The sequence below is a fragment of the Hevea brasiliensis genome, chromosome 5 (assembly GCF_030052815.1).
Source record: "Hevea brasiliensis isolate MT/VB/25A 57/8 chromosome 5, ASM3005281v1, whole genome shotgun sequence".
NCBI lineage: Eukaryota > Viridiplantae > Streptophyta > Magnoliopsida > Malpighiales > Euphorbiaceae > Hevea > Hevea brasiliensis.
This window is the reverse complement of record NC_079497.1, coordinates 110,622,600-110,641,061: the sequence shown is the minus strand read 5'-3', so window position 1 is coordinate 110,641,061 and position 18,462 is coordinate 110,622,600. Positions and strand designations below refer to the sequence as shown.

The 18,462-nt window shown below is 33.8% G+C and overlaps 1 protein-coding gene and 1 pseudogene across 1 annotated transcript; both read left to right on the top strand.

Moving 5' to 3' along the window:
• Positions 1 to 504: 504 nt before the first annotated feature.
• LOC110656790 (NAC domain-containing protein 90) lies at positions 505 to 2,160 on the top strand. The gene is given in 5 exon segments (XM_058147409.1): positions 505 to 784; positions 1,167 to 1,202; positions 1,205 to 1,246; positions 1,249 to 1,460; positions 1,683 to 2,160. Coding segments are annotated over 5 exon segments (777 nt in total). The 5' UTR covers positions 505 to 618; the 3' UTR covers positions 2,004 to 2,160.
• Positions 2,161 to 3,502: 1,342 nt separating this feature from the next.
• LOC110656792 (NAC domain-containing protein 90-like) lies at positions 3,503 to 17,922 on the top strand (annotated as a pseudogene).
• Positions 17,923 to 18,462: the final 540 nt, after the last annotated feature.

The window sequence follows — 18,462 nt, the reverse complement described above, 5'->3', positions numbered from 1 at the left end:
ATTAAAGAAAGACCCTAAGGGCAAAAGAACAAAGCAAAGATAAAAACTCACTCTAAAATTACAGCAAGTTTGCCACTAGCAAAGACCTAAAAACTCAGATAATAAAACAAGAAATTGATGCAAAGCACAGGAAACTACCAGGACAAGCAAAGGGTCCAAATGAATGATGCATCTGTTGGTTCACATAAGAAAAACATAAATCCTACACATTTATGTCTTAAATTTATGATTAAATTTATGATAAACTTAATTTAGGAAGAATTTTTCTTTACACACTATCAAGTAAATGTTTTTGGTCCACTGTGTACGGATTCGAGCTCCAGTTATAAAGTGAAAACGTGGAACCCCACCCAACCCCAATGCAAAGAAAAATCCAGGAATGATCTCCAAAAGAAATTGAACTTTCTTGAGAACAAGCGCGTTGAAATTGAGAAGCGTCAGTTTTGTTATTTAACACGTTTCGTCACCTTCCTAAATACTATGAACTCTGTCCACAAACTTTGCTTATAAATATCAACAAACTTATAGCATTCACAGAGAAGTAGCTGCTTATTAAGCTATAAGCTGTTCTTGCCATTTAATTTGCGAGTATAATCTTGAATATATAGAGCGATCAAGATGGAGGATTTAGCACCTGGGATACGTTTTTACCCTACAGAAGAAGAGCTGGTTTCGTTTTATCTGCATCATAAGCTAGAAGGGAACAGAGAGGACTTGAATCGGGTCATGGGTCGTGTTATACCTGTCCTTGATTTATATGAGTACAGTCCATGGGACCTTCCACGTAAAAATCTTCTCACATTTTTGTTCTTCTCATCTCTTCTTTAATTACCTATATTGATCTTCCTTTTTTTCTATTTTTAATTTTTTTTTAATTCCAGTTTGAATATAATTTGTGTAGCTTAGATGTTGTTGGACTAATTTAACCAGATCAAGTGTAATTAATAATAGAGTTTCACTCTCTTGGCCTTTGTGGTTTGGAATAAATATTTTTAATTACTGTAAGTCTTTATGAAGGTTGATCATCATTCTGAAAGATAGATGATACTAATCATAATTATAGTTATAACCCCAACCTAAAATTGTAGAAGGAAAGGCCAATTTTCTTATGATAATTAGTAATTAATTATATCTAAAACTTGTGCTATTCTCCATTTTTGGTGCAGAATACGCAGGAGAGTACTCCCATAGAGATCCTGAAAAATCGTTTTCTTTATCCCAAGACAAGAAAGCGAGGCCCGTGGAGGAGGCCAAAGCGACTCACGACTGCTGGGTACTGGAAAGCTACTGGTTCTCCTGGTTATGTTTACTCTTCCAACAATCGATGTATAGGTGTGAAAAGAACCATGGTTTTCTACAACGGAAGGGCTCCAATTGGACGAAAAACCGATTGGAAAATTAATGAATACAAAGCAATAGAAGGAGAAGCATTCTCTTCAACTACTGGTGAACATCCAAGGGTACGCCAAAGCCATTTTGTTTTTGGTTCACTGTGCTCAACTAGGGTTTCAATTTAATTTAGACATCATATATAGCTTTGAAGACCATCCTAATAGCACTGAGTCAAAAAAACTCATTAGTAATGAAAACCATTCTTTTACTTTAAACTTAATTAGTCGCACACATCAAGAAGAGTATGTGATATCATTGTTTGATAGTTTGTTTTTCTCTGTATTTTGCAGCTAAGGCAAGAGTTCAGTTTGTGTCGGGTGTACAAGAAATCAAAATGCTTACGATCATTCGATAGACGACCAATTGGAGTGGAGATAGGCCAGAGAAGGGCTCAGAAAAGTCAGAGTGACGGGAGGGCAAGAGCAAGCACTCATCCAAACCCTGAAATGGTGGAGACAAGAAGCTCACCTGAGAGTTCATCCTCAGGAGACCATGGCTGTTTCAATCAAACTGGGGAAGGAAGCAGCATGCCAATGGCTTCTCTAGGTAATGACCCTCTTTGGGATTTAGACCAATTACATAATTGGTTTTGTGGTGGGGATGATATGTAGCTGCCATAATAATGCTTTTTTCCTTTTTTTTAAAGCAAATCTCCAATAATAATGCTTATATGTATTTTGAGCATAATTAACATAGCAAATCTCCAGCAGCTTATATGTATTTTAATAATTAAAATTAAATAATTAACACAGTATAGTCTTTTTTTTTTTTCTTTTTTTTTCTTTTCCCCTTTTGGACTACTTTCTGCGTGTAGATCAATTTAGTATTCGTGGGACAGAAGCAGCTTGAACGCTTGTGAAGTTATTGACTTATTATAATTTTTAATTTTTTTAATTAATCAATATAAATTTTCAAATTTATTGAATAAAAATAATTATATATATATATTACACCATTTAAAATTTTTCTGTTCGTTTGAATTAGGAAATTAGTAAATCTCTTTTGTCAAAGAGTAGTTAAAAGGCATATCATAAGAAATTTTCAAAGGTGAAAATGTTCAAGAAAGAGAGGATAAATGGTGTAAATAAATTTAAAAAATTTAAATTTATTATTAATCAACGACTCAAATCTCGTTTGCATGGTGCACATATATGTTCACATATCATTTCAAGGAATTGGAACTTATTTTCAATGCAAGACCCCAAATTTGTCCCTCACATCTCCTATGAAGAATTTCACTCTAGTCAAACAAACCCAAAAGGATCCTTCACTCTTGCTATGTAGCTCTCTTATTTTATATAATTTAATCCCTAGAAAAAAGATATGATGATTTTCTTTTTCTTTTTTCTTTGAAATATTAAGTAAAGGAATTAACGTGTACATGATTGATATTTACTCATTTTATTTACTTTTATTTGTCTTATGATAATTAAGAAAATAATTAAATTGTTTAAATTATAATAAAATACTCTTTAATTTGACTAAATTACTTTTTATCTCATTTAATTACTTAAATTTCAATAATTTTTTGTCTATTAATCTGTCACTAAAATTAAATTGTGGTGCAAACACATGAAATCAAAATATAATTATATGAGATTTATATATTTAAAAGGTGGGTCACATCACACATTCAATATTTTAGATGTATAATGAATCAAAATTAGGGGAGAAAAATCTTAAATATTAATTAGGACATGTAATGATATTATATGCAATTAATTTTGTTTGGTACAATTATAGGCAATTAATTGAAGATGATACAACTGTTCGAATTAATGTAACAGCTGCTGATAAGATTAAAAGGAAAAAAAAAATATACTAATCAAGACTTCAGAATTTCACATAGAGAAGACAAATTTGACTAATTCCACACACAGAGGTCTTGTGCGGATAAAGCTAGCAGAGAACAAAGATTATTTTTCTTCTACATAAACGCGTTGTAGGATTCCAAGCAATTGCATGTATGTTGCTTCTTTCTCATTTCACTCGTCTCCTTCTCCCTCTATGCTCTCTTGCCTAACTAATTTCTTGATCCATCTTCAAGAATTTCCTTTATATATATTCACACCCTCCATGAGTGTTACTTATTTGCAGGTAGCCCACCAAAATGAAGGATTTGCCACCTGGTTTTCCTTCCACCCTACAGAAGAAGAGCATGTCTCTTTCTATCTCCACAACAAGCTTGAAGGCAGGAGGCCTGAATCTTGTCATGGACAGGATTATTCCTGTTCTTGATATCTACGAGTTCAATCCTGGCAACTTTCTCGTAAAAACTTTTCTTTTCTATTTTTTACAATTTTTTTCTTTAATCTTTTTGGGTTTTAATCTTTTCATTTTAGATCAAATGGGTCTGGAAAAAGAATTGTTTCTTAACTATTATCCATGTTTATTTAGTTGCGGTTTTTATATGATTCAATAACTTGAATACCAATTTTTCTTGTGAATCCATCGATATTATAATTAAGTTACACTAAAGCTCGAACATAACATTATTTCTGATTATTCTTTCACATTACAGGAGTAAAATTCATCTTTATTGCTCATCAACAGGGTATATATTTTGGATATTCTTTGACAAATATCGAGAGATGGAGAGACTATAAAAGAGATATAGATTATCGATGGAAAAGGGATTTTTTTTTTTTTTTTTTTGGCAATCGATCGATTGACCTCAATGCACAGCCAAGGTGCAATTCCCATGATTTGTTTTGGGGGGTTTAAATTATGACATTAATTTGTGTTTGTCCAGAATATGCTGGAGACCTGTCCGGTAGAGATCCAGAGCAGTGGTTTTTCTTCATTCCGAGGCAAGAGAGCGAAGCTCGAGGAGGAAGACCAAACAGGCTTACGGCTGCCGGATACTGGAAAGCTACAGGATCTCCTGGTCATGTTTATTCTAACAATCGCAGCATCGGCGTGAAAAGAACTATGGTTTTCTATAAAGGAAGGGCTCCTAATGGACGCAAAACCGATTGGAAAATGAACGAGTACAAAGCTATTCAAGGGGAATCGTCTTCTTCCTCATCCACTGTTGCATCACTAACGGTATAAACTGTATATCTGTATGCATAATAATAACTTTTTTTTTTCTTATGGGTATGTTTGGATGGGGCGAGGAAGTATAAGTAATGAAAGGGTAAAAAAAGATAAGGAAGGGGAAGGGGAAGGGTAAGGAGGTTTATAATAAAAAAAATCTCGTATTTGAGAAAAAGTGAATTAATGGAAAGGTAAGAAGAGGTAACGTGTATTCTTTATATTTAAAAAGAGGTGAAAGAGGGATAAATTTAAAAGGTGTATAAATAAAAATATTCATAACTCTCATCTCTCTCTCCTTATCCCTAGGGCTGTGCAGTTTTCGATGTAAACCAAAAAACAAAACGGAACCAAGTCATTTTGGTTCAATCGATTCGATTTTTTAGTTTTATCAGTTTGGTTCGGTTTGAAAATTTGAACATATTCGGTTTTCAGTTCGGTCCGATTTTTTATCGGTTATGATGTCCCAAAATATGTCCAAGAGGGGGGTGAATTGGACTTTAAAAAACAATTTTCGGTTCTTGCTCAAAACCTTTGAAAATTGCAGCTAGGTTCAACTAAATTATCTAATGTGAAAAATGAACAATATAGCTCTATTGACAAGTTGACTCAAGGTTAAGCTGTATGCAATCAGTATACTGATATAACAGACTATATAAGCATTCAGTAAATATATCGATGGCGAATACGTTTTATCACGGCAACTAGAGCGTATACGGATATCCTATCGGCGGCTGTGAACAGATAACCAGCGGAATATATCGGATATCGTGATTTTGCGGAAACTATTTTTCTCAGATAGCAGCAATATCAACAGCATATGATATCAATTTTCATATCAGCAAAAGTATATCATTCATAAAGCTAAATTGCAAAAATGTAAAGAGCAAGGGTTGAGAAAATGAACACTGGAATTTTTATAGTGGTTCGGCTTTAACTAGCCTACATCCACTCTCTCAAAGATCACACTTTGAGTCTTCACTCCACTATTCTTCTCTTTTCAAGGCAAGAGACAAAGCCCTTTACAAATCTTCTCAACAAAGCTTTTACAAGTAGCTTCACACTTCTACCAAGTGTTATCCCAAACACTTATCACAACCAAGCTTCAATAGGTGCTTGAATGACCTCTCACAAATGATAATAATGTGTTGAAAAACTCACTCTCACTCAATTACAACAGCAACTATAAAGAAGAGTTGAGTAAATAAGCCAAAGATGAGCAATAAATCACTTTGAGCACTTTGAATGAAAGCTTTAAAGATTTTGAATAGTAGAGGGACTTTCATTAAGTGCAAAATGGCCAAAGGAAGGTGTATTTATAGCTTTGGGCGTTTTTACCGTTCAGAACTCATTTGAGCGTTCTGAATACGAATTTCAAGAAAATAGCCGTTATTTTGTCGTTTTCTGCGATGTTGTGCAGAGTTGAAACAGTTAGCGTACTTGAGAAAATAGCAAACCAGTTAGCATACTAAAATCAGTAGCAAACTAGTTAGCATACCAGGAAAACTTTTTCTGCATAACTTTCAAAACTGTAAAACTTTACACCAAATCATAGTTAAACATTTTTTAGGCCAATAATAAAAAGAAAATATTTTGAGGGATTAAAAATAAGCATCATTGACTTTTACTCCTCAATTCTTTTCACAAGTAATTCTAGAAATTAAAACTAATTTCTATACTAGATGTACCTTCAATTCTGATTTTCAATGCAGCCTTGGAAGGTAACCTTTTCTTCTTTTATCTCTTTTGCTTCGTCTTGTGTTATCCTTAGAATGTCATCCTTTCTTCATAAGCATGAATCCATCATGAAATCCTTTTGTCCTTTTTCTTTGAAATACACAACACTTAAAAGAATGTTAGTTTGATTCTAGTTGAGTTTTGGTATCATCAAAATCTATGCTCCTTTGAGCTTGTGGGGTCAACAATCTCCCCCTTTTTGATGATGACAAAACTCAATTGAATCACCAAGTAAATGTCAATAAGTGTGAGTATGTGTATGAATGTGTATGTGAGAATAACTCCCCCTATGTATGTGCTTATATCAACAATTAATCACAAATAACTCCCCCTTAATAATTTCAATAAAACATCCATAAGCATTTTCTTAAGGAGTCAAGTGTGACTAAAGATACTAACTAAATATGCACAATATACACACTAATCACAAATTGTATATATCATTCACAAGTGATATCAACAATATGCACACCATAAAATTATATCAACAATATGCTATTCACAAACTATATCATGCACCATTAATCACAAACTATATCAAGTATCAAGATTACCATTCATTACTTTTCTCCCCCTTTTTGTCAGCATCAAAAGAATATGGGAGAAATCATGCATGTGTGAATAAGTCAAAATTTAGTTTAAGTGCAGTGAATAAACAGTCAAAATAGTAACTGATATAGCAAACTAATTTAAAGTTCAGAAAAACCAAAAGTAGCAGACTAAGTAGCAAACTAACGAATGATTTGTTAGACAAAATTCAATTAAAATTTTGTTCATCCTTTCAGCCTAGAACTTCTTCTGATTGGTTTTGGAGCACCCATTTTCAGCTTTTTGGGCTTGACAGGTTTGTCACTCAAGGTTTGAAGAATTGCAGCAGCCAATTCAGTCCCGGGTGTCAAAGGACCAATAGGCCCATTGCTAACTCGAGAGTACGGACTCATTGCAGACTTTTTGCCGCTTTTAGTCTTTTTGCGGTGGGTTTACGGTTTCCTCTTTACATTTGCGTCTTTGTTCTTGTTGAGCTGTTTTGCCCTTTCCTTTTGCAGAGCGGCAGGCGGTGTCTCGAGTTACGCCCGGACTCTGAGTCACTCATGTCTTTCCCACTACCATCTTTGCTGCCTCCATTACCATTCTTATCATCAGATTCATCTTCATCTTTTTCTGCTTCAGGTTCTTCGTCTCCTTTGTTTTCTTCCTCTTTCTCTTCTTCTTCTTGATTTCTTTTTCTTCCTCTTCTTCCTCTTCCTCTTCTGTTTCTTCTTCTTCTTCCTCTTCTGTTTCTTCTTCTTCTTCTGTTTCTTTCATTTTCTCGGCTAGGGGAACAGAACCAGTAGCAACCTTACTGGTTTCTCCAGCCTCAGTGGTTGAAATACCCAAATGGACTTTGATTTTAAACAATTCTTCCACAATCTTGTACATCAACATCAAAGATCCATCAACCTTAGAGTCAAGAGCATTCATGAGAATAGTTTGAAAACTTCTAAATTTTTGTAGCTCTCCAAGTTCCATTTCAACAAATTCTCTCAAGTTATTTACTTCCTCCAGAATACCTTCAACATTGAAAGTACCACTTGCACTATCTTTGGAGCTAGCACCTTGCTCAAATCTAAGCTTTCTACCATCATCATCTTTTTGCAAGCTAGTGATTGGGATCATATTGGTCCTAAGTTTCTCAGTTTCCAAAGGTATCCCAAAGTCTCTAAATAGACCATTTAGAAGATGAGCATAGGGTAGCTTATAGGGTGGCTTCCATTTCATGATTTGTTTCAGCATAAAATAGGCAAGATTAAACTCAATTTGGTTCACTATATGCCAAATTATGAAGAGGTCAAGGGTACTCAAATAGTTGGGACTGCCGGTTCTAGGATTCAACACATAAATGATAAAACTATGAAGAATTTTAATGTGTTGATGAGCATGGGTAATGCTAGTCTTATCCTTCACTTCTCCTTTAAACACTTCACCCTCAAAATCCCTTTTGTTAAATCCACCAACAGCAAAAACATCTTTGTGGGAGCAGATTTTGTTCCCACTTTTTGGAATTCCTAGGGCTTTAGCTAATCTAGCTACTGTCACTTCATAAATTGTCCCTTTCATTTTCACTTTAAAAGACTCATCTTTGTCAGAATCATCAACCCTCAAATTTTTATAGAATTCTTGCACTAAGTCCACATACACTCCTTCAGTATCAGAACACAGTTTATCCCATTTTTGATACTCAAACAATGATTGTAAAGGAACGGAAATTTCAACAAAAGCAGGCCAGTGAATATACCTTGGCTCATGAATAGCCCTCTCCATATGTACAACTGGAGCTTTTGAAGTCTTCTTCTTTTTAGATCCTTTTTCTGGGACTGGCTCACTGGTTCTTTTCTTTGATGTTTCTTTTGGCTTACCAATTACCAGAGGAGCATCCTTTTGTGGAGGTGGTGACGCAGGGACACTAGCGTCAGTTGAGTCTGAGGATGAATATGTGGTGATTTTGGCTTTCCCTTTTCCTTTGTCTCGTGCCATAACCAATCTTAGAAATAAATTAGGCCGAAATGACAGAGAGAACTGAGATTGTAAAATAAGTGATGTGAGCAGCCAATATATATATATATATATTTATATATATAATCAATTTAAGCATATCAACATTCATTTTTCACAACAGAGCGCAATAACAAAATAGAACAGACAGCAAAAAAAATATTAGAGTTCTTATAAATCCATAGCTGTCGAGTTAATATTATGTATCATATTTTACGAAACGTTAATGCCCAAAAAATTAACAACAGAGCGCTAGAACAGAACAAACGACCGAGAGCAATAAAAAATTATCGACATATTACAAAAGCGAGTAAGCAGACAAGAGCAAATCAAAATATCAACCTATTACGAAGGCGAACACACGGGCATGAGCGAATATGGAACACGATTCCATTAAAGGTTTAAGCTTTATACGAAATATCTTGAAGCAGAGTGCGAATCGACAAAGAAAAATAACCAAAGCCAAATGATTTCTTTCGGCAGATTTAACGGAGACGAAAAACTTTGGGGATTTTCTTTCTGTAAATAATCGATTTAATCGATTCACTGTCAAAGGTTTTCGGAAGTATTCTGACGATGAAGGAGACGAGCGCTTGAAGTGGTGCGGCCAAAGCGGGTTAGCGGTGAAAAGAAAAAGCCGTTCGGGTTACGGGAAGCGAGCGACGGAAAGAAGGGTTTTGAATTTTAAAACTTGAAAGGACACAAGCTGTAGGTTTTGCAGGGAATAGGTAGCGTGTAGCGGAGGAGAGGCGAGAAGGCGATGGTTCGGAAGAAAAAATTAAATCGCGCAAATCAAAGTGTTAAAAGTCCATTTTGCCCTTAAATACATAATGATGCAATACTTTAAGTAGAGGGTATTTAAGTCATATGGGCTTTAAACATGCGAGAATAGGCGCTTGAGAAAAAATAATTTTAGAGTTTTAGAGCAATCGGACACGACTTCGGTTGCAGTGAAAAAGTAGGAAGCGATGGTAAAGCGTTTAGCAAACAAGAAAATTAGCAAGCGGATTAGTATGCCGCGAGAGCAAATTCTGCGATTCTTGTTCATATCGATATAATCGAATTTTTCAAATTACACCAAAAATATCGAATGCATTTTCAACATCGCAAATCAACATATATCACTTCATTTTCATATGGAAACATGAGAATACATCAAAATTTAATCAAAAGCATCAATCATACCAAGTTCTCTTCTTATTTTGCAAAAAGTTTCCTCACTAAGTGGCTTTGTGAAAATGTCGACCAAATTTGTTTTCAGAAGGGACAAATTCGATTTGAATATCACCATTTTGAACATGATCCCTAATGAAATGATGTCTAATTTCAATATGCTTGCTTCTAGAGTGTTGAACAGGATTTTTTGATAGGTTTATAGCACTAGTATTGTCACATCTTATGGGAATGTGATAAAATTTAATTAAAAATTCTTAAAACTCTTGTATCATCCACAAAATATTTGCAACAAAACTTCCAGTGCAATATATTCAAACCTGCAGATGAAAGTGCATGAAGTTTGCTTTTCTTGTGCCATGAAACTAATGCATGACCTAGAAATTGACAAGTTCGGAAGTGCTTTTTCTGTCTAATCTACTACCAGCAAAATCTGAATCACTATAACCAATAAGATCAAATGATTCACATTTTGGATACCATAAGCCAATATTGTGAGTGCCAATGAGGTATTTAAAAATTCTCTTAACTGCTATAAGATGAGATTCTTTTGGACATGACTGAAATCTTGCACATAAACATACACTAAAATGAATATCTGGTCTAGATGCTGTTAAGTAAAGTAAAGAACCAATCATACCTCTATAAAATTTGTTATCTACCTCTTTACCTTTTTCATCTTTCTCCAATTTAATTGTTGAGCTCATGGGAGTTCCAACACTTTTCATATCCTCCATTTTGAACTTCTTTAACATATCCTTTATGTACTTGGACTGATTTATAAAAATTCCATCTTTCATTTGCTTAATTTGCAATCCAAGGAAGAAAGTAAGTTCACCCATCATACTCATTTCAAATTCACTTTTCATCATGTTGGAAAATTTCTTACAAAGAGAATGGTTAGTAGCACCAAAAATAATATCATCTACATAAATTTGCACAATAAGCATGTCTTTTCCAATTTTCTTAATGAAAAGAGTAGTATCCACTTTTCCTCTTTTAAAATCATTTTGAAGCAAGAATTTACTAAGTCTCTCATACCATGCTCTAGGAGCTTGCTTTAAACCATAGAGAGCTTTAGTAAGCTTGTAAACATGATTTGGAAAGTGAGGGTCTTCAAAACCAGGAGGTTGAGCTACATAAACTTCTTCATCAATATATCCATTTAAAAATGCACTTTTAACATCCATTTGATAAAGCATGAAATTCTTAAAACATGCAAATGCACATAACATTCTAATAGCTTCAATTCTAGCAACCGGAGCAAAGGTTTCATCAAAATCAATACCTTCCTCTTGGTTGTATCCTTGAGCTACTAGTCTAGCTTTATTTCTAACTACATGTCCTTTTTCATCCATCTTATTCCTAAATACCCATTTAGTTCCAATAACGATGTGCTTTTTAGGTTTAGGAACAAGTGTCCAAACTTTGTTTCTTTCAAACTGATTTAATTCCTCTTGCATAGCAAAAGCCAATTTTCATCATTTTGAGCATCATCATATGTTTTGGGTTCAAATTGAGAAACAAAAGCAACATTACCAAAGTATCTTCTAAGTTGAGCTCTTGTCATCATTCTTTGTGATGGACTATCAAGAATGTCATCTTTGGAATGATTTCTATGGTACCTCCATTCTTGTGGAATATCTTGATGTTGAGGTTCCTCAATTTGTAGTTCTTCCACATTTGGTTGGGAGTCTTCTTGAATTTCAATATTTGTGGAGCAAGGAAGTTCTTCTTCTTTGTCATTTTGATCATCCTCCACTTGTTCTTTTGATTCAAGCTCATCATCATTCGACTTCTTTGAATTTAGAATCTGCTCAAATTCATCATCACAAGAATCTTTCCTTTGCAAGGAAGTGTTAGCATCATCAAAAAGTATATGCATTGATTCTTCCATGGTCAATGTTTTTCTATTGAAAATCCTATATGCTTTGCTATTTGTTGAATACCCTAGAAATATTCCTTCACAAGATTTAGCATCAAATTTCTTGAGATTGCTGTCTTTGTTATTCAAAATGTAACATTTGCAACCAAAGACATGAAAATATGCAATATTGGGTTTTCTTCCTTTCCAAAGTTCATAAGGAGTTTTCTTTAAAATAGCTCTAATGGAAACTCTGTTCAAAATATAGCATCTTTGTATTCTGACACTTGAAATATTTTGGTAAGCTGTTTTCATTCAGCATTGTTCTTGCCATTTCTTGCAAAGATCTATTTTTCCTTTCAACAACTCCATTTTGTTGTGGAGTTCTAGGAGCTGAAAATGTATGATAAATACCATTTTGAGAGCAGAAATTTTCAAACAAATTATTCTCAAATTCTTTTCCATGATCACTCCTCAAAGATGTAATGCAATATCCTTTTTCATTTTGAGTTCTTTTGCAAAAGGCTTCAAATATATCAAAGGTTTCATCTTTATGAGCAAGAAAGAAAGTCCATGTGAATCTTGAAAAATCATCAACAATTACAAATGCATATGCCTTGCCTCCTAGACTTCTAGGTGTGATTGGACCAAAAAGATCAAGATGCAACAATTCCAATGGTCTAGGCGTAGTTACAACATTTTTGATTTAAAAGATGATTTTGTATGCTTACCAAGTGCACAAGCTTTACATTGAAATTCTTTTTCAAATCTTAGCTTTGGAAGTCCTCTAACAAGGTTCTTTCTAGAGAGTTTAGCAAGAGTACTCATGCTAGCATGTCCTAATTTTCTATGCCATAACCATGCACTATCATGTGAAGTCATAAAGCATGTTTCACAATTTTCTTCAAGGCTTGTTAAATCAAGTAGGTAAATATTATCTATTCTAGCACCAGCAAACATAACATTATTTCCATGAATCTCACAATGTGTAGAAGTAAAAACCACTTTAAAACCATTATCACATAGTTGACTAACACTTAAAAGATTATACTTTAATCCTTGAACTAATGCAACATTCTCAATGCAAGGATTTTTACCAATAGTTCCACATCCAACAATTTTAGCTTTGCTTTTATCACCAAATTTCACATAACCTTCTTCTTTCAAGGTAAGAGAGGAAAACTTGCCTTTATTTCCTGTCATGTGCCTAGAGCAGCCACTATCAATGTACCAATGTTACTGTTTCCAGATACTCCTTAGCGGACACGAAATCGATTAATTGTTCTTAGGTACCCAAGCAACTTTGGGTCCTTGAATGTTAGTAACATTAGGTAGGGTTCCTTTAGGCACCCATACTTTCTTTGCCTTAAAGGTTCCTTTCCTAATAGGACAAGCATTAATCATATGACCTCTATGATTACAATAAAAGCATGTAATACTCGGTTGAGAAAAGGATGTAGCTTTAACAAAAAATTGTTTGTATTTTCCATACTTCATAAATCCATCATATCCAATTCCAGATTTTTCATTTGTAAATCTTTGATTCCCAAGAAGTATATCAAGTGTTTCTTTTCCTTTTGTAAATTTAGATAAATCTCTTGTCAAAGATTCAACTTTTTCTTCAAGAATTCTGTTTTTCTCAAGAAGTTGTTCACATACTTCTTTTGATCTTTGAAGCTCATCATTAACTTCCTTAAATAATTTCATTTGAGATTTATAAAATTCATTTTCCTTTGAAACCATACTCAATGAAATATTTTCTGATCTTAAAGCACAATTTTCATGAACTAAAATTTTGCATTTCTTTTTAAAAGTTCTATACTTATCATATGTCTTCACAAATGCAAGTTCTAATTCATCAACATTAGAAAGTTCAAGATTTACCTCATTTTCACTATCTTCGATGTGTGAGCTTTCACCTTTTTCTTCAATTGCCATCATACAAGTATTTGCAGCCTCTTTGTCACTTGTTTCATCATTTGATGAAGAATCACTTTATCACTCAAGTTCTGCCATTGCCTTTTTGCTTTTGTCCTTTCTAAACTTATTTTCTTCTTCAATGTAGGACATTTTGGCTTAATGTGGCCTGGTTTGTTACACTCATAACAAACTATTTCACTTGAATGATTTGGAGTCTTTGGAGCATATTTCTTTGTGAACTTCTTGTATTTGCTTCCACCTTTTCTAAATGCTCTTTTGAATCTTTTGACTATCATAGCCATATCTTCATCATCATCACTTGAAGCACTTGAATCATCACTTGAATTAGCTTTAAGAGCAACATTTTTCTTTTTCTCATCTACTTTTTCGGATATGAAAGCTATCCCTTTCTTTTTCTTTTGATCACCTTCATTCTCATCTTTCTTATAAATCATCTCATGTGCAATGAGAGAACCAATCGACTCATCATAGGTGTATTTTTAAATCCTTGGTGTCTTGAATAATGAGTTTTGCGTCCCACGTCTTTGGAAGAGACCTCAGAATTTTCTTTACAAGTTCTTGTTCTTCAAATCTCTTTCCAAGAGCTTTAAGTAGATTTACAAGGTCAGTAAATCTGGTACTCATTTCAGCAATGGTTTCACCAGATTTCATCTCAAATAATTCATAATCTCGGATGAGGAGGTTTGCCTTTGACTCTTTTACCACATCAGTTCCTTCATATGTGACTTCTAGTTTGTCCCATATTTCTTTTGCAGTTTGACATCCTGAAACACGGTTATACTCATTAATATCAAGAGCACAATGAAGAATATTAATAGCCTTAGCATTTGTAGAAATTTTCTTCCAATCATTATCATCAAATTCAACTTGACTTTAGGAATTTATGCAGTTCCTTCACTTGGTTTTATAAGTAATATAAGGACCATCTTTAACTATTCTCCAAGCATCAATGTCAGCAGTTGTATGAAGTTTCTCATTCTAGTTTTCCAAAAGGAGTAATTTGTGCCATTAAAAGTGGTGGTCTAGTGATGGAATAACCTTGACTAAGAGGCGGGTATACCAGTGAAATTTCTAGATGAACTAGCCATGTGTGTGGATCACTCTAAGGGGTTTAATCCTCAAGCAAGAGAGACAAGCTCTGATACCAAATTGATGTCCCAAAATATGTCCAAGAGGGGGGTGAATTGGACTTTAAAAACAATTTTCGGTTCTTGCTCAAAACCTTTGAAAATTGCAGCTAGGTTCAACTAAATTATCTAATGTGAAAAATGAACAATATAGCTCTATTGACAAGTTGACTCAAGGTTAAGTTTGTATGCAATCGATATCGATATAACAGACTATATAAGCATTCATAAATATATCGAGAACTGAATACGTTTTTATCACAAAGAACTAGAGCGATACGGATATCCTATCCGGCTGTGACAACAGATAACCAGCGAATATATCAGATATCAGCAGATTTTGCAGTAAACTATTTTTCTCAGATAGCAGCAAGATCAACAGCATATGATATCAATTTTCATATCAGCAAAAGTATATCATTCATAAAGCTAAATTGCAAAAATGTAAAGAGCAAGGGTTGAGAAAATGAACACTGGAATTTTTATAGTGGTTCGGCTTTAACTAGCCTACATCCACTCTCTCAAAGATCACACTTTGAGTCTTCACTCCACTATTCTTCTCTTTTCAAGGCAAGAGACAAAGCCCTTTACAAATCTTCTCAACAAAGCTTTTACAAGTAGCTTCACACTTCTACCAAGTGTTATCCCAAACACTTATCACAACCAAGCTTCAATAGGTGCTTGAATGACCTCTCACAAATGATAATAATGTGTTGAAAAACTCACTCTCACTCAATTACAACAAAGAACTATAAAGAAGAGTTGAGTAAATAAGCCAATGATGAGCAATAAATCACTTTGAGCACTTTGAATGAAAGCTTTAAAGATTTTGAGCAGTAGAGGACTTTCATTAAGTTCAAAATGGCCAAAGGAAGGTGTATTTATAGCTTTGGAACGTTTTTACCGTTCAGAACTCATTTGAACGTTCTGAATCTGAATTTCAAGAAAATAGCCGTTATTTTGTCGTTTTCTGCGATGTTGTGCAGAGTTGAAACAGTTAGCGTACTTGAGAAAATAGCAAACCAGTTAGCATACTAAAATCAGTAGCAAACTAGTTAGCATACCAGGAAAACTTTTTCTGCATAACTTTCAAAACTATAAAACTTTACACCAAATCATAGTTAAACATTTTTTAGGCCAATAATAATGATATTTAAAAAGAAAATATTTTGAGGGATTAAAAATAAGCATCATTGACTTTTACTCCTCAATTCTTTTCACAAGTAATTCTAGAAATTAAAACTAATTTCTATACTAGATGTACCTTCAATTCTGATTTTCAATGCAGCCTTGGAAGGTAACCTTTTCTTCTTTTATCTCTTTTGCTTCGTCTTGTGTTATCCTTAGAATGTCATCCTTTCTTCATAAGCATGAATCCATCATGAAATCCTTTTGTCCTTTTTCTTTGAAATACACAACACTTAAAAGAATGTTAGTTTGATTCTAGTTGAGTTTTGGTATCATCAAAATCTATGCTCCTTTGAGCTTGTGGGGTCAACAGGTTAAAACTGATAAAACCGATTAAACTGAATAGTAAAATGGGTCAAATAATTTTTCAGCCCAAGATGCATAAGCCTCAAGGCCTAAGATGCATAACCCAGCCCAAAAAAATAAAAATTCTAATATTTTCAATTTAATGCAATGGAACCGAACCAAACTGATATTTTTCGGTTTGATTTGGTTCGATTCTCCTTAAGTGATCGGTTCGATTCGGTTTATATTTTTAAGCAATTCAGTTTTTGGTATTCGGTTCGGTTCGGAACCGAACTGACCGAATGCTATCCCCTATTTACCCATCTTTACACCCAAAATTAAGATTTGAGGGGTAAGACAGGATATGTTTTACTCTTATTTACCTTTACCCTTCATTAACTTACCTCTTCCCAAATAAGGGTAAAATAATTACTTACTTCTCCTTATCTTTATTTACCCCTCTCTCACCCTCATCCAAATAGATCTTAATAAATGTAATGATCTCTTGTGTTATCGTATAAGCATTTGATCATTGTCATATTGCTATTATAATTATGAATTAACAACAAATGGAAGAGTTTTTAGGCTAATGAGTCAACAAGTTCAACGGATACATTTTGATTATTGATTATAATGGAATTCATATGAAATTTATCATAATTAATGTTCAAAATATAACTAAATGATCCGAATTGTTATATAAACAATGGTTGTATTTTAAAATTTTTCTTTAGTTTAGAGTGTCCTCCTTAAGAAAAATTATATATATATAATTTCATTAATCATTGATTATGGCGATACATTGATTTTACTAAATAAAAATTTTCTTGATATCTCTCCCTCTTTTAGGTGGCTCTACATCTAAATTGCGTTAACTCAAATCTCAAAAACTAAGTATAATAAAACTATTTTCTAGGTTTTTGTGTGGGAAAACACTTTTTATATATATATAAAATGAAAAATGAATGGATCAGTTGTTACCACTTAGACGGCTAATTAGTTTAAACTGTTATTTTTATGTAACTTGAATTTTGAATAAACTCGAATTATGACTCAACCCGAAAGTTTCGCATGTAATATAAATATTATAATATGTAAATGCACCATGTAATTTTTTTTTTCTTTCATCTTGCTTGTAAAGATAGATCTTATTATCAAACCATATAAATCTTGTGTTATCCTTTTTTTCTTTTCTATATTATATGATTGTGTAATTATTGTGTGCCTTATAGCATAAACTTATTAAAAACTCTAGCTATAAATAATAAGAAAAAGCGATATTTCTTCTTCTCCTTCTGTTCTATTATTCTTGATTTGATTAATGTAAATGCAGTTGAGGCATGAATTCAGCCTGTGTCGGGTGTACAAGAAATTAAAAGCTTGCGCGCATTTGATAGACGGCCATTAGGTTTGGGAGTTGAGATCAGCGAGATGAGAGCTCATCAACCAGCTGCTATTCAAGGTGATGAGGCAACAGCATCTCATCGAAACCCTCCAATGGCGGAGATATCAAACTCACCTGAGATCAGTTCATCCTAAGAAGACCATGCTGCAATTCCACCTCAAACAGGAGAAAGTAGCAGCATCCCAATGCCCATCGGTAGCCAACCTTCGTGGGAATGGGATCTATTGGACTGGTATTATGGAGAAAAGAATTAATTCGCCACTCAAATCTCAGAGTTCATGACATGCAATACGGGAGAGTAGTGCTCGTAGCTGCTCAAGAACTCTAGTGGGATTTAAATTTAAACCTAATTATTCATGTACTCTGTATTTGTATCCTGCATATATAGGATTGAAGTAAATTGAACCTTAATTAAAAATAATATAGTATAAGCTTTAACTCAATAGTATTAGGGTCGCGAGTTCTAATAAGAGTCATTTAAAAAAAAAAAAAAGTGTGTAATAATTAGTAGGTCTCTCGAGAGTTGTATCCTTTGGCCTGAAAGATTGGGTCGACACTAACCTTGAAGCCCTGCAAACGGTGGAGCTTGGTTATCAATTAGGGTTTGTCATTCCCACATGCAAAAGAAGATATGATTCTCTTTCTCATGAATCAAGTAAATGTTGATAAGGTGTGTCTTTCTGATGCTGGAATATGAGTCTTTCTTCCCTCTTCTCTTGGCATAACTCTTCTTCTCTGCTGCATTTTCTGGGGTTGTTTTTCTGCTGTGCAACTGTTTTGAG